The sequence below is a fragment of the Erpetoichthys calabaricus genome, chromosome 6 (genome assembly GCF_900747795.2).
Source record: "Erpetoichthys calabaricus chromosome 6, fErpCal1.3, whole genome shotgun sequence".
Lineage (NCBI taxonomy): Eukaryota > Metazoa > Chordata > Cladistia > Polypteriformes > Polypteridae > Erpetoichthys > Erpetoichthys calabaricus.
This window is the reverse complement of record NC_041399.2, coordinates 112,591,321-112,606,737: the sequence shown is the minus strand read 5'-3', so window position 1 is coordinate 112,606,737 and position 15,417 is coordinate 112,591,321. Positions and strand designations below refer to the sequence as shown.

At 35.5% G+C, this 15,417-nt stretch overlaps 1 protein-coding gene across 3 annotated transcripts in view; it reads right to left on the bottom strand.

The window, feature by feature from the left end:
* slc12a7b (solute carrier family 12 member 7b) overlaps window positions 1-15,417 on the bottom strand; it is a 233,137-nt gene that overhangs the window by 69,681 nt on the left and 148,039 nt on the right. For all 3 annotated transcript variants that reach the window (XM_051928816.1, XM_051928817.1, XM_051928818.1), the window contains exons 2-5: window positions 13,903-13,994; window positions 13,037-13,168; window positions 4,862-5,008; window positions 2,201-2,255 (exon numbers count right to left, since the gene is read on the bottom strand). In XM_051928816.1, the coding sequence (XP_051784776.1) occupies window positions 2,201-2,255; window positions 4,862-5,008; window positions 13,037-13,168; window positions 13,903-13,994 (426 nt within the window). The remainder of the gene's footprint in view (window positions 1-2,200; window positions 2,256-4,861; window positions 5,009-13,036; window positions 13,169-13,902; window positions 13,995-15,417) is intronic.

Sequence of the window (15,417 nt, the reverse complement as noted above, 5' to 3'; positions counted from 1 at the left end):
CATGAAAGCAGCACTAATGAGAATGACCTAGGAGTCATAGTGGACTCATGACTATCTATATCTAGACAATATACAGATGCCATTAGAAAGGCTAAAATAATGTTAGGTTATACAGTACAGTGTGCAGGGTACATGTCAAAGGAGGTTATGATTCAGTTATATAAGCCACTGCTGGGACATATTCTGGGATGCAGTTTTGGTCTCAGGGCTACAAATTTGACACAGCAGTGCTTTAAAAAAAAAAAAAAAAAAGTACAGAGAACAGCAACTAGGCCAATTCCAGGACAGCAAAGTATGAGTTATGAGAAATTATTGAAGTAGTTATTCTTTTCAGTTAAACCTGCCATTATGATTGCAATATACTGTACATTGCAATAGTGTCTATATAATTCTTCAGAGGGTCTGGCAAAACACTGTTGTAAAATATTTGCATAAACTTCCAAGGTTTAATTAACTTCCACTGCTACAGAAAAGCTGTAGGAGGTTAACCTAATACTGTTTCCTGAAAAAAGTTTTTTTTTGTATAACTCTAAAAATCACATAATTTTCCAGTTTTTGGTAACCTAAACTTTTTGTAACCTCTTTTCAGTTTGCTGCTTATCTTTGTACCATTTCCGGTTATTCACTAGAACTAAACTGCTTAAATTTCAATAAAAATGAGAAAAATCAGGTGTTCTACAACTTTTGATTAGTAATGTACAGTATATAAAAAATATTGTACAGACAAAGGACAAAATCAAACCAAATGTGCCACTTAAAGTTCCCCAAGAAAAAAAAGATAATGCCATTACTACCATCTATTGATAATTACAGAAAGGAGGACAAACCTGTATTGTTTTAAAAACTTTATGTAGCCCAGAATGCAGATATTTTACATATCTGGTCCACTAAAGTTCCCCCCCAGTTTAAACAAGACATGAAGATCTAATGTTTTTGTTTAATAAACAACCTGAGGCAGTGTTTGCTTATACAATGGTAAAATACAAAACCAAATGCACTACTGTTATATTGATAATCTTTGTTCTACTTTAGTCATTTCATTAATGAAATCATTAATGATAAAAAATCTCTACACTAGCTGCAAAAATAGCATTTTAAAAGTAGCTAATCAAATGTAGCATTTTAAAAATTATCTGTAGTCAAATTTGCTTAGCTCCTTTTACCTTTTAGAATAGATCAATGGCTATATTCAAGTGTACAATGCAATTTCATAATGACAATGAGAGTCTACTTAAAAACGAGCAAAATAAATAAAATTACTGTGACCACAGACATACCACATTCTGATAAGATCTTCTTGTCAATAATATGGCTGCTGCATTGATCTCAACATTTAAATCAAGACTGAAAATTTGCTATTTTAGCATAGCATTCTTTTTTTAGAGGTGATTTACTTGATCAAATTGCTTTTAAATTATAGTGGCACCTTATTTGCTTAGTGTCCTGTAGCACTTGGAGTCACTGTAGTTTTGATCAGGTTAATTTCACTGGCACTACCACAAAACTCTAACGTGAATGTGTCTTTACCATTCATAGACTAGACTTTTGGGACTTTGACATATGTCAGCAGAGTCTTTGGAATTTGTCAATACTGTAATTCATTTATGAAGTGACAGAGAAGGACTGGATGACCAGTTGGTTAAGGGCAGAAAAAAACCCCATAGATACTGGAATCCTTTTCTCCATGCCCAGCTGGACTTAGCTCAACTTTTTTTAATGTTCTTCGATATTATTATTAATTTAGGAACATTAAGAACATAAATGTATTTTAAAAAAATCAAAATACAGCATGTGCATATTACTATGTACAAATTATATACTGTTTTGTGTTTTATTGCATGTTACGGTGTATATTATTACACATAAGGCACATTTTGACAAGGTTTCAGCTATGTTTTTCCATGTTTAATTAGTACCTCTAGTGGAATTGCACACAAGGAATTTTTGATAGGTTTATCTATGACATGACAGCTCTACTCTACATGACAGTTACAGTACTATGATGCAGACTGTAATCCTGATAAGTGTTTGATGACAGATCAATGCAACACAATAAATACACACACATTTAAGCACATTGATTTAACTAATCCATTTTTTTTACTTTTTAAGTCCAATTCATAGACTTAGGGAGATCTTTACTGGCCCAGGTGGAATACATACAGTAAAATTATTTTTCAACAAGGCTATAAGTATTTACCTGGTACAACGCCGTTTGTTGCTATTGCACTCATTGATATGGCTGTAAGCATTGTCTGTTAGGGAGAAAAAATATTTTAAAAGCAGGTAATAATGTAGCAGTAAACAATAAATATATTCCATCATTTTTATGATAAGTGAAGAATTGTTTTTTGCTTCTATTCTACAAAACAATAACGAAAACAATCACCCATCTATCCATTTTCTTAACTCCAGCAGGGAAGCTGGAACCTGTCCCAGCAGGAACCATTACTATACAAGGTGTCAGTTCATCTCATGGTGAACACACACTCACTCACTAGAGCCACTTTAACAATGCCCAATTCACCAAACATGGATGTCTTTGGTCTGTGAGGAAACCCAGAGAATTCAGCTGAAACACACACAAACACAGAGAGATCATGCAAACTTCATACAGAAACACCTGGGGCATGAACTCAGTCTCCTTGTTGTGAGGCAGCAGTGCTACCACCACCACCAAGGTTTCATAGACTCAGGAAGTGAGGTGCAGAAAACAAGAGCTGCACAGATAGATTAGAGTTGCATAATTAAGCTTTACAAGAGTGATGGTACCTGTAAATATCACAAGAAAAAAAAGTGGCTTATTATCTAGGGATTGATCCTGGCTTAGATCCAATGTTTTTGGGTTAGGCATTTAAATGAAATAGCCAAGAGCAAAACAAAACAAACACTTCTCTGTTGTTCTCTGAAGAAGCTCATAATTTTTTTCTGTGTAGTAAAGTATATAGAGAATCAACAATTAGTTCATTTACAAAAGCAGTTTAGCGTTTTGACTAAACTTTGCTCAATACTTTGTCGATGCACCTTTGGCAGCAATTACAGCCTCAAGTCTTTTTGAATATGATGCCACAAGCTTGGCACACCTATCCTTGGCCAGTTTCGCCAATCCCTCTTTGCAGCACCTCTCAAGCTCCATCAGGTTGGATGGGAAGCGTCGGGGCACAGCCATTTTAAGATCTCTCCAGAGATGTTCAATCGGATTCAAGTCTGGGCTCTGGCTGGGCCACTCAAGGACATTCACAGAGTTGTTATGATGCCACTTCTTTGATATCTTGGCTGTGTGCTTAGAGTCGTTGTCCTGCTGAAAGATGAACTGTCGCCTCAGGCTGAGGTCAAGAGCGCTCTGGAGCAGGTTTTCATCCAGGATGTCTCTGTACATTGCTGCAGTCATCTTTCCCTTTATCCTGACCAGTCTCCCAGTCCCTGCCGCTGAAAAACATCCCCACAGCATGATGCTGCCACCACCATGCTCCACTGTAGGGATGGTATTGGCCTGGTGATGAGTGGTGCCTGGTTTCCTCCAAACGTGACGCCTGGCATTCACACCAAAGAGTTCAATCTTTGTCTCATCAGACCAGAGAACTTTCTTTCTCATGGTCGGAGAGTCCTTCAGGTGCCTTTTGGCAAACTCCAGGCGGGCTGCCATGTGCCTTTTACTAAGGAGTGGCTTCCGTCTGGCCACTCTATCATACAGGCCTGATTGGTGGATTGGGGAAACAGGATGCACCTGAGCTCAATTTTGAGCTTCATGGCAAAGGCTGTGAATACTTATGTACATGTGCTTTCTCAATTTTTTTATTTTTAATAAATTTGCAAAAATCTCAAGTAAACTTTTTTCACGTTGTCATTATGGGGTGTTGTGTGTAGAATTCTGAGGAAAAAAATGAATTTAATCCATTTTGGAATAAGGCTGTAACATAACAAAATGTGGAAAAAGTGATGCGCTGTGAATACTTTCCGGATGCACTGTATGTCACAGGTAGAGCCCGAAAATTGGATAAATCTAACATTACCCGGCTAAAGTTTGTGTTATCCAAAAGACCTGGGTAAACCTGAAATTGGAAATAACATTTTGTTAAAATTGGACTAGTCAAGGCTATAAAAGGTGTCGTAAAAAGATGTTCAAGACCAAAAAATGTAAATGAAGAGTGTCAGGAATTCTTTGCAATTTCAAGTGCCATTCAACCATATCCTGTTCAAACAAGTAGCAGGACTAAATTTGATTCGATGCGAGTTTTCTAACACAGATAGACCAATAGCTTTGCTTTTTAGGATTTTATGTTGTCAAAATCTCTTTACTATTTATAATCTGAATAATAGTAATAAAGCATATTAAAAGTATCTAATTTGTTTGAAATTCATCGTTAAGTAGTCGGGGTTGGATAAACCTAAGATCACCTGGGTAAGAAACTCCAGCTTTACCCACATCTTTTGGATAATGTGAGCTTTACCTGGGTAATGCTAGGTTTATCCAATTTTCAAGCTCTACCCATAACATATACACTATGTATATAGTGCATTATGAGTTGACCAAAGAAATGCAAACAAACAAAACACTGCTCTAACTATTTCAAAATAATTATGGAGAAAAGGGTGCTTTTGAGAAAGTGATATTTTGGATACAAGAGCAACTTTACAACCAGTGCTTTACACTTTCATAGCACACTCTAGTCTTTCTACCTTAAAAATACAAACTAACTTCTCCAGAACAAATTCTCTAGTAATTTTTCATAAATGGCAAGTTAAAGAAAGTTCTATAAAATATGTGAAATTCAAGTGAAACATTTTTATGAATTTAAAACTACATAACTACAAAATAGTTGAAAGAAAATCTAAGAAAGAAATCCAATAAACATCTTACACAAGCACAGCACATGAAAACGATGGCAAAAGATTGCAGAATGCCAGCTGTTCCCACAATCCAAGTCAAACGTAGAAAAAGGATAACTCCTAAAATGTTCTGCATGCATGGCAGGTAGACTCCAATGAAGGTACCCATTCGAGGACTCTGGAAAATAAGATACATAAATTAAGAAATACACAATAAAACAAAAACATTTCAAACAGAAGGGAGGCCAACAAAAGTACTAGTACTAGAGTATTAAAAGATTACATATTATAATACAAATAGATCCAAACATCTGTTCATCTATTCATTATTATACCGGCTTAATCTAGTTTGAGTGCAGTCACCAACTGTTATCTCAACCATTCCTAGTTAGTGATCTAGTACATTGCAGAATACCACACCTCATATGCACATTTTTATGATGATGAAGAGCCAAGACATGAGCCACAAAAAAGAAAACTACCTATGTTCTATAATTTGCCGTCTTCTTCTCTTGTCCTCTCCAACGTGTTTTCTAATCATGTTCACCAAGGAAGGGAACGGAGAAATGACCATGATTACAAAAGGGAAATAAAATCGAACACCGGCCGAGGGAGTCAGGCAGATTGCAGGGAGCGTGGTTAGGACCAGGATATATTTGCCACATGTGCATGGTTAAAACTACTTTATACCAGTCCAGAAGTCTCTATTTGCATTTACAACATTATTTCAAACTACTTCAAACTTGAATGTGGTACTCGACAAGGATGCCCCCTATCACCAATGCTTTTTGCAGTCGCCATTGGCCACTGGCCATTTACTTTCTAAATGTATCCGAGATAAAGAGGATTACCAAAGAAGGACTTGAACAGAAAATACAACCATATGCAGATGATATGGTACTGTATATATCTGACCCACAAAACTCCATACCTGTAGTTCTTAATGAACCTGCAGAATTTCAAAAGATAGGAGGACTCAAAATTAATTAGAACAAAAGTGTGCTTTTTTTTCCAGTGAACTCTCTTGCACACATTATTAGACTGGACACCTCCCCATTCACTGTATTTTAGCAGATCAGTTTAAAAACCTAGGGGTGAACATTTTTTTCTTTCGGCATGGAAAAAATTAAACAAGATATGAACAGATGGTCTACTCTCCATCTTACATTAGCAGGAAGAATCAACCCTGTCAAGATGAACATTCTTCCTAAGCTTCTTTTTCTATTTCAGAGCATCCCCATATATATTAACAAATCATCCTTCAAGAAATTAGATTCAATTATAACCCCATTTTTTTGGAATCTGAAACATCCAAGCACCCAAAGGATGACTCTACAGTGACCTAAAGCAGCAGGGGTATGGCATCACCTAACTTTTAATTTTATTACTGGACAGCAAATATATAAGCTATACTGTAAAGCCATGGAGTTTGACACATACTGATGAATATACACAAGGCTAGTCTGCAATAGAAGTAAAATCTTGCTGTACTTCTTTATATGCCCTGATCTGTGCCCTGGTAAATACAAATTAGCATCAATATACTAATAACCCAATTGCCCATCAATCACTCAGAATATGGAACCAGTGCAGGAAGCACTTTAAGGTGGGGAAGCTTTATTCTATTGCACCTGTACATGGCAATCACCTTTTTCTACCATCTCAAACCTACACAGTATTTAACCTTTGGAAAACATGCAGGATTACAACATTTAGAGATATGTATACAGATAATGTCTTTGCATCTTGTGAACAATTATGTTTCAAATGTAACTTCCCATCAACATAATTTTTCCACTACTTTCAAATCAGAAACTTTGCTAAAAGGAACCTACCCAATTTTCCCAATTCTATTCCAGAAGAAATGTTGATCAGTGCAAAAATCCCGGGATATGGTGAGAAAGGATCTTTTACTTAACATCTCAGAAAACAAGTGGAAGGCAGCCATGCCTAGAATATAATCTAGCTCCATATGCACAAAGCATTCAATCATTCAACTTAAAATCTTTTATTGAGCACATTTATCTTGTTTACAATTATCCAAAATCTACCCAGGCCAAGATGCAACCTGTGAACAATGCAATCAAGCTCCAGCCTCAATGGGCCACATGTTTTGGGCGTGCACCAAATTAACATCATTCTGGACAAAAATCTTTGAATGCCCATCAGACAGCCTTGGGGACACAATCTTCCCTAACCCATTAACTGCTGTGTTTGGTGTACTCCCAGATGGACTTAAAGTGGAGAAGAACATACTGATTGTTATTGCCTATACCACACTATTAGCATGCAGACTTATCTTGCTCAGCTGGAAGAATCCTAGCTGACCTGTTATAAGTCAGTGAGTAACTCATATCCTGTATTATACAGAAGGCAGGAGATGATGTGTGAATTGTAGCACAAAAATCCCAATCTACTGTACAAAATTTAAACTTCCTCTGTGTCTAGTGGTAAATGAAATCGTTTCAAGAACTGCCATCAAAAATAATTTTAAAAATAAATGTTTGGATGAGTGCATAATTATATGTATATAGTTACAAATTGTCTACTTGTTGCTTCAGAGTAATCTTAAGTGTTTGTGTGTATATGTATATTTAAAAAAGATAAAAACTGCAATACTTGTTTTGAGAACTTGTTTAGGTGCAAGAGACTAAATGTTTCCAAATAGAGTTGCAATGTTTCTAAACGGGGGAGGCCTTGTGCCAAGAGTGTAACTTTGCAATGCTGTGGGATATGACATGTAAACTTTGTACAATGATAGCTGAGTACAATGATAGCTGACAAACTGGGGGACAAAAGAAATTTGATTCCATGGTTGTGCATCATAAAATCTATTTGTTATATATTGTAAAATCTAGTTTTCTGGAGTTTTTTTTGTCATTAATTTATTTGATATTGGTGCAAGTAAAGGTTTTAATCATTGTAATACCTTCTTTTAAAGATTTGAAGTGTTGTACTCACTACTTTTCAGTAATTTGCAGCTCCTTTATTACAATGAATGAGTTATTTTTGGATATAACTGTATAATTTAGGTGCAATAAAGTCAAAAGCTTCTTTTGCACATAAGGGGTTAAAATATCTAAGTCACCTGTCAATCATCAGATTCAGACCCTGTTCCACCAGCTAGCTGAAGCCACTGATTGAAGGTTTGGTTGTATGACTTAGTACCACCAACCAACAGAGCAGTATTGTACCCAATGAAGGTATTTCAGCTAATGAAGAACTAAGGAAAATAAAAATGATTTTTCCACTGAGTAGGAATGAAGAGCTTCACAATTTAATAATTAACAAAAACAAGGAGATAATGAGAAGAAACCTCAGCCTAACTGCTCCACGGAGTTGTTGTTCATATCACTGTGCTATCTAAGCTTAATCACAAAAACTAATGATACCAGGACAAAATATAGTATAAGCAAATGCTATGCATTTAAGAACATCTTCCTACATTTTCTAATTGGAGCACAACAGGAAAGAACTGTTCTAGAAACCACCCCACACACCAAAATATACCACTTCTATGCTACAACTACTGGAAAGAACCCCTCTGGCAAAGAATAAAGTGAATCTGACTATTTAATTTGCTTTTCAAGAGATAGAGTGATCAGTCCGATGTATAGTAGAATAATAATGGTGGTATGAATGTTACAGTAGGGTTATTCTGTTGAGGATTCTGTTTGGTGGTGGCTCTGAGGCTAAGGATCTGTGCTGGTATCCAGAAGGTTGCCGGTTCGAATCCCCGTCACTGCCAAAACAGATCCTACTCTGCTGGGCCCTTGAGCAAGACCCTTAACCTGTAATTGCTCCAGGGGCGCTGTACAATGGCTGACCCTACGCTCTGACCCCAAGGGATATGCGAAAACTAACCAATTCCTAATACAAGAAATTGTATAAGGCGAAATAAAGAACAAAAACAAAAAAAAGAAGACTTGTACAGAATGCTTTAAGGAATGTTTAAGTATATCCTATCTGTGGACTTATCTGTTTAATTCTAATACTAGTAATTTTTTAATCTTCAAGTAATGGTTATGTTTTAAGCATGCCAGTGTCCTACAACTTAACATATTATAACTATGTTTCATATGTTTTGACTACTGCATAAGAGGCATTACTTTATATCACAGATGCATGTGTTTTCACTTTACATTTTCTGCAAGTTTATAAATAATTTGTCTAATGAAAGTCACCCTTTTGTCTCAAATGTTATTTCTTTCAAACAACGATGTACAGCTGTATCAACTATTTTTGCACTGTATATCAGAGACAGTTAGTCATCTTCTAAAATACAGCCCTTAATGGAAGGAAATGAGAAAAAGAAAATAGGAAGGTATATTGAAACAAATCATTTAAAAAGTAGAGGCTGGAGAAAATTTCTAACTTCATGGTTATCAACAATTTCTATAAATACACTTCTTACTGCTTCTTGATTATGTAAAGTTCTAGAGCATACTCTAATTGTCATTTAATTATATTTCATTTGTGATATCCAGATTTGATAGATACACTGCTGTTCAAAAGAATGAGCAGCTATTATTGGACTTTGGTTGTATATCAGACTGTTAAGAGAGAAAATCTTTTAAGAATGCACAAACAGCCTATAACAAGATGTTGAAAAGCTAGACAAAAACGTATACGGGTATACAGAAAACATTGTTAAGATACATACCATTTTTGCAACTACAGAGAAGAGCAGCAACCTCCAGAATATGACTTGACCGGGCACTACACATTACTAAGCTAAGTGTATGACTTTTGTTTTTTGCTTGATTAGGCTATATTATGTAATTTTGCAGAAGATAATTGTAGCCTTCTTGAGAGTTACCAAATTAGTAAAAATATTGTCTATGGTCATAGCTATTACTGAGTACTAAGTAAAGCTTACTATGACTTGGCAACAGTTGAAGAATGTTCAAATTATTGGTTACAGTAGTTTTAGGAGTAAAGCTGCTGATAACAAAAAGCCGCTATTGTAATCATAAACAGCTTGTGGGTGGAAGAGGAATATAGTTAAATTTAGCAGTTAATTTTTTCTAGAAATATAACCTAAAATTAACAGCAATTTTGATCTTCATGCAGGGAGTATATTTGTATGCCCTAACAAGTTGTTAATTTGGGAATTATAAAAGAATATTAAGAATAAAAATAGTAAATATCTCACTGGCTCACTATTTAAATTCAGTTCTCCTAGAGAGCTTGGTGGTGGTAACAGATTAAGCTCATCACAATAGGCTTACCAGTTTCTAGCAACAGCATCCAGGTTCAATTGTGGAATACCCAGAGATTTTAAGTCATATAAGTAAATACATGCTAGGTCAGGAAAAACAAACAGACAAATAAATAATGCACAAGAATAAAAAGTACACAATGCAATGGACATCAGGAAGCTAATTCTAAGTGTAATGATAAGAAAGTGTTGATGTAATACAGTGCAAACCCAGATAAAGCTTTATAGGTGTTGCATTTAATCCTCAAAGACAAAGAGAGTCAGTGAAGATTAAACAGATGTTATGTGCATGTTGTTAAGTGTGAGAGAGATTAAATAACAGATATAAAGGACACCGAAAGTGGAGAGTATGAAAATAAAAATGATGCCAACGATCCTCAGTACAGATGATATTATTATGTCATCAACTAGAATTATGGAGAAAGCACAATCTTTTAAGAAGGACTCTAGTACCCATTAAGATGAACTTTGTTTAGTTTTAGTTTAACTTAAACTTGTGTTCCATCCAGTGTTTCAATTTGTTTGGCAGGTAGATTTCCAAACATAATCACTTTTAACAATGGAATAAATCTGATTGACATCTACGTAAAAATGATAACCAAGCTCAAGACTTCAAATACAATAAACATGGAGAAGCATAAAAATGAAGGAAATGCAACAGATGAGGAACTTCTCTTGTTACGTATGGTTAATCTTTCCAAACCTAAGTCTTCCAGTAGTACATAGCAGAAGTCCTTGAACCTCATGTTCTTGCATCATCTAGCATAACATACCAATAGGTATGCAATCATAAGCTTTTTTTTTTTAACATTCACAACACAGGTGTAAAGCAAATTAAAAAAAAAAAAACTAAAAAAAAAAAAAAAAACTAACTTCCACAAATGAAAAAACACAGAGTGGGTTTACAGTTCCACAGACAGTGGTACCTTCATTGATTCTCCTTTATCCAGTGCTTGTCTATCAGTCATAGACAATGACAGCATCTCAGTACCCCAGCATGCAATACATTTCCTTGTTAAGGAGTATGATTCTTCACTACAGCAGCCTCTTGTCTACACTATTAGGCCAGTCTGCCAGTTTTGAACTGTTCTCCCTTTCCATGCAATACTGAACATACTGTATATAATGACAACAACAACAATACAATATTTCTGATCAGATCTTTCCACCTTGCCAGGGCTGAGCTTTCCAGCCACCACTGTAACCTCAACATCTAAAACACTAACCATATCCCCACCCTCAATTAGTCTCTCTCTAGGTTTAAAAACTATTCTAGAATCTAGTCCTGACAAGCCCGGGAGTCAGTTTTGCACCAAGTTAAGAGTCTGAGTTCCATTGGTTTCTGGAACTGCAGATCACTTAACACTGGGAAGAAAAATAGTCACCTTCAGATAGCACTTGGATTTAAATTATTTAGTGGGAGCGGATATGTTTGGGGTAACAATTTTAATGGGATACCTATATCAGGATCCGTATTTACACCCAATTTTCCTTTATACTATACCATAATCACCATACTCGTTTCACTTCAAACACCACATGCAGCCATGATCATTAATAAAATAAACAACAAGATGCCGAGAAGAGTTAGTGAGTGTCATTTTAAACTTGAGCTGCTTGTACTTTTATGTGACATGTTTGAGAGTATTTTCTGGAGGGAATGATTTGTCAGTACTCCTAACATTATTAAAATGTAGTAAAATAATAATACACACATTAATATTTAAACTACAAATGTTTATGATTACACTGTGATTCTGTTGGTCTCATTATTTAAATGTATTATTGAGGTATATACTGTACATTAGAGCACTAGCTATGCCACGTTTCAAAATAGCTGCCACTATAGTACAGTACCTTAAAAAACATTTTAATAGCTCAGTATCTAAAAATTACATCAAAAGACAGTCCCTGTGGCACTAACATTTTATATCACTGTGCTCCCTGGTTGTAGAGAAAAGAAATAGTTTTTCTACAGTCCGACAGCTTTCTTATCACTTTGTGTAAATCATATTTTTCAAGTTGATAATTACCAGAATACAGTTATTTAGTTTACGTAATACCTTTGATGCAACTATTAGTAACACACTGTTGTGTAAAAAGACCTTAACAAAGGCTTATTTTGGTCTTAATAACACTTTACAAAGCATTGATATCTGTGCAGTGTGGCATATTTGGGACGTGTCATACAAAGGTAAAATTACCCGTGCATATGACAGCTTCATTTAATCTTATTAAACATTAACTAAGAATTCACAAGCCTTATACTCAAGTATGCAATACAGAGAGATATTATCCACTTAAGCAACCAAAGTGAAGTTACTCTGCATGCCACATTGCACAAACATAAATAACCACTTTACTAGTGCATTGTAAGTGTTATCAAGACCAAAGAGAGCCTTTGTCAGTGTCTTGTTACATAACAGCAGGTGACTAATAAATGGATTATAGGTAGTTTCAAATCTAAATTGTAACCCTCATTTCAAATCAGGATATTCTTCATCAATAACCCTGGCATTTACAAAACCATTAATTCTGTGTATGCATTAGTCTTCAAAGAAGTGATATTATGGATGGTCTTTAATATATCAGTCAAAAATATATGATGATGCATTCTTAAGTCATTATTGTGCAATACTAATGAGACTATTGAAGCATTATGAATCTTAATTGAACATAATTGCACATAAAAAAGACAGCAGAGCTGGTAGCAACTAACCAGGTAGCCTCACAAACTGAAGAGGAGATGAAAGTTGTGGTACGAAATGGTGAAAACATCCGTTGAAGGAATGAATTGAATAGGCTCCCAAACAAGAAAGCTGTGACATAAATTGGTAGACGCTCATTCTCCAGGCACATATTGAAGAAGTAAGAAAGAAACTAAACAGTCACCTTATTTGCTAGAAAGAGAGTACTCTAAATTTTAGAAACTACAAACTGTCTTGTGTGTTCTTCTGAAACAGCCTTAACAAAAATTGCACTTACTTTAACTTCTTTCTTTTTAGCTCCTTCATAATTTTCTGCTTCTTCATGCTCTACAACACCCTGTGTCAAATTGGTATAATTTGCCAGTTTATTAAGAAGTGATGACACCATGGGATTACTGTCCATTTCTTCCTGTTAATATATTTATGAAGATGAAAATCATTAGAATTTGAGGTTAGACATACAAGAATTGCCTATATTTCAAAAATATCTAGATGAATCTGGCTTTTTTTTCACAATAACAAATAAATAAAACAATAAAACATCATTGAGATATATGTTTCCAAAACCACTTAAGTAAAAGTTTAGAACTTTAGTAACTAAGGTTGAATTCTGTTCCTTCCAAGCCCAAATGCTTTTTTTTTACTGCACAGCACATAAAATGCAAGCACTAAAGAATGCTGTAGAGGTTAATTTATTATTGCCTTTGACAAAGTCATTGCATAATTAAAGAGTAAGTTAGGCACTATAGTCACTGTACTTTCTATATGTATCTTATTTTATATTTTTCAATAAGGTTAAAATTGCTAGGAATGTAATGGCAAATGAAACAAACAATATTGCTGGGATCGAGAGAATTCAACTGGACACAGATTACAACTACAGTTATCATGACTATGCAGCTTAATAGAATCTAAAAGGCTTTATATTTTTAGCTAGAGCAGCTTTTGTCAGCTTAACTGAGCTTAAAAAAATCAGAGTCAAGAGTTATTACTGTGTGCCTCGTCTTCAAACAGAAGGACATATCTAATTAGGGTTAATGACAGATGCTCTATTCAAACTGAGGTGTCCAGAATTTAAAGGACAGAAGACAGACTGTAGTAATCCAAAGCCACAAAATAAATGTAGATTGTTTGTAAACTTACCTCAAACAATGCCATGTTCTTCCCCTCGTAATAATTTCCTGCATCAAAGTCATTGTTGAGGAAGGGGCTACTTTCTTTTGGGTTTCCATCTCCTACAGGGTGAAAATATAAAAGGTATCCATTAGCCAACACTGAGTTCAGTATGTACTATTACAGACAAACCTGCATAGTCTTATATACTTCCATTTTAAGAATTCACCATTTGAAATATTCCTAAAGATAGAGAAAGCAGTTTTTGAACGTGCTGAAATGTGTTGATACCTGTGACAAAGATAACATCAGCAGAAAGATTCAGACAAAGTAAATTTAAAAAAATTCTCAGATTTAAGTATGATCCTACTATTCAAAGTGGTATTACTTATTAAAAGACATTTTATTAATTTAAAAATAAAGTAAGGAAATGATTCCAGTATTTTATAACAATAAATCAGTTAATGGTAATAATAATAGTTAAAGATATGATGTTTCCAACTTACATTTGATAATGGCAACATACCACATGTCAGAAAAATAGAATTGGTTCCTATGCTGAATACTGGGGAATGCTAGGTCTAATTGAGGACAGAAATATGGGAGATCTGTCTTCATACCTCTATGCTATATGAAAATGAAAAATGAAAGTATGGCACAAACCCGAGTAGAAAAAATGTATGACTAAGCCTAAAAAGGATAATAATGAGGACATTGTAGAATATCATTAACCAAATAACTCAAAGCAGCTTCTGTGCTATGACCAGGGGTAAATCCAGACTCTTATTTCTCATAAAGATTGTATTTTTCAAGACTAGGGGGCTATGCCCCCTGCTCGCTTTGCTCGCCCACCCCTGGGTTTGGTTAACTGGATATACAATTTAAAGAGATTGTGGCTGGGTTAATGAAATGAAAATAACAGGGGATGCACAAACCAGTGTGTTTCTTCGTGCCGGTCCCAAGTCCGGATAAATAGGGAGGGTTATTTCAGGAAGGGTATCCCGTGTAAAATTTTGCCAAATCAATAGGCGGACAACAATACAAATTTCCATACCAGATCGGTCGAGCCCCGGGTTAACAATGACTGCCACCAGTACTGTTAGCCAACAGGGTGCTGGCGGAAATTGGGCTACTGTTGGCCGAAGAAGGAGAAGAAGAGGGGAGAGACATGTCCGGAGGCAGGAGGAGAGGAGGAAAGTAAAGAGAGTGGAACTGAGGACAGGAACTTTGAATGTTGGCAGTATGACTGGTAAGGGGAGAGAGGTAGCAGATATGATGGAGAGAAGGAAGGTTGATATATTGTGCGTGCAACAGACTTAACAGAAGGGGAGTAAGGCCAGGTGGATTGGAGGTGGATTCAAATTGTTCTATCATGGTGTGGATGGGAGGAGAAATGGGGTAGGAGTTATTCTGAAGGAACAGTATGTCAAGAGTGTTTTGGAGGTGAAAAGAGTGTCAGGCACAGTAATGATTATGAAGCTGGAAATTGGAGGTGTGATGATGAATGTTGTTAGCACAATGTGGGTGTGCAATGGGTGAGAAAGA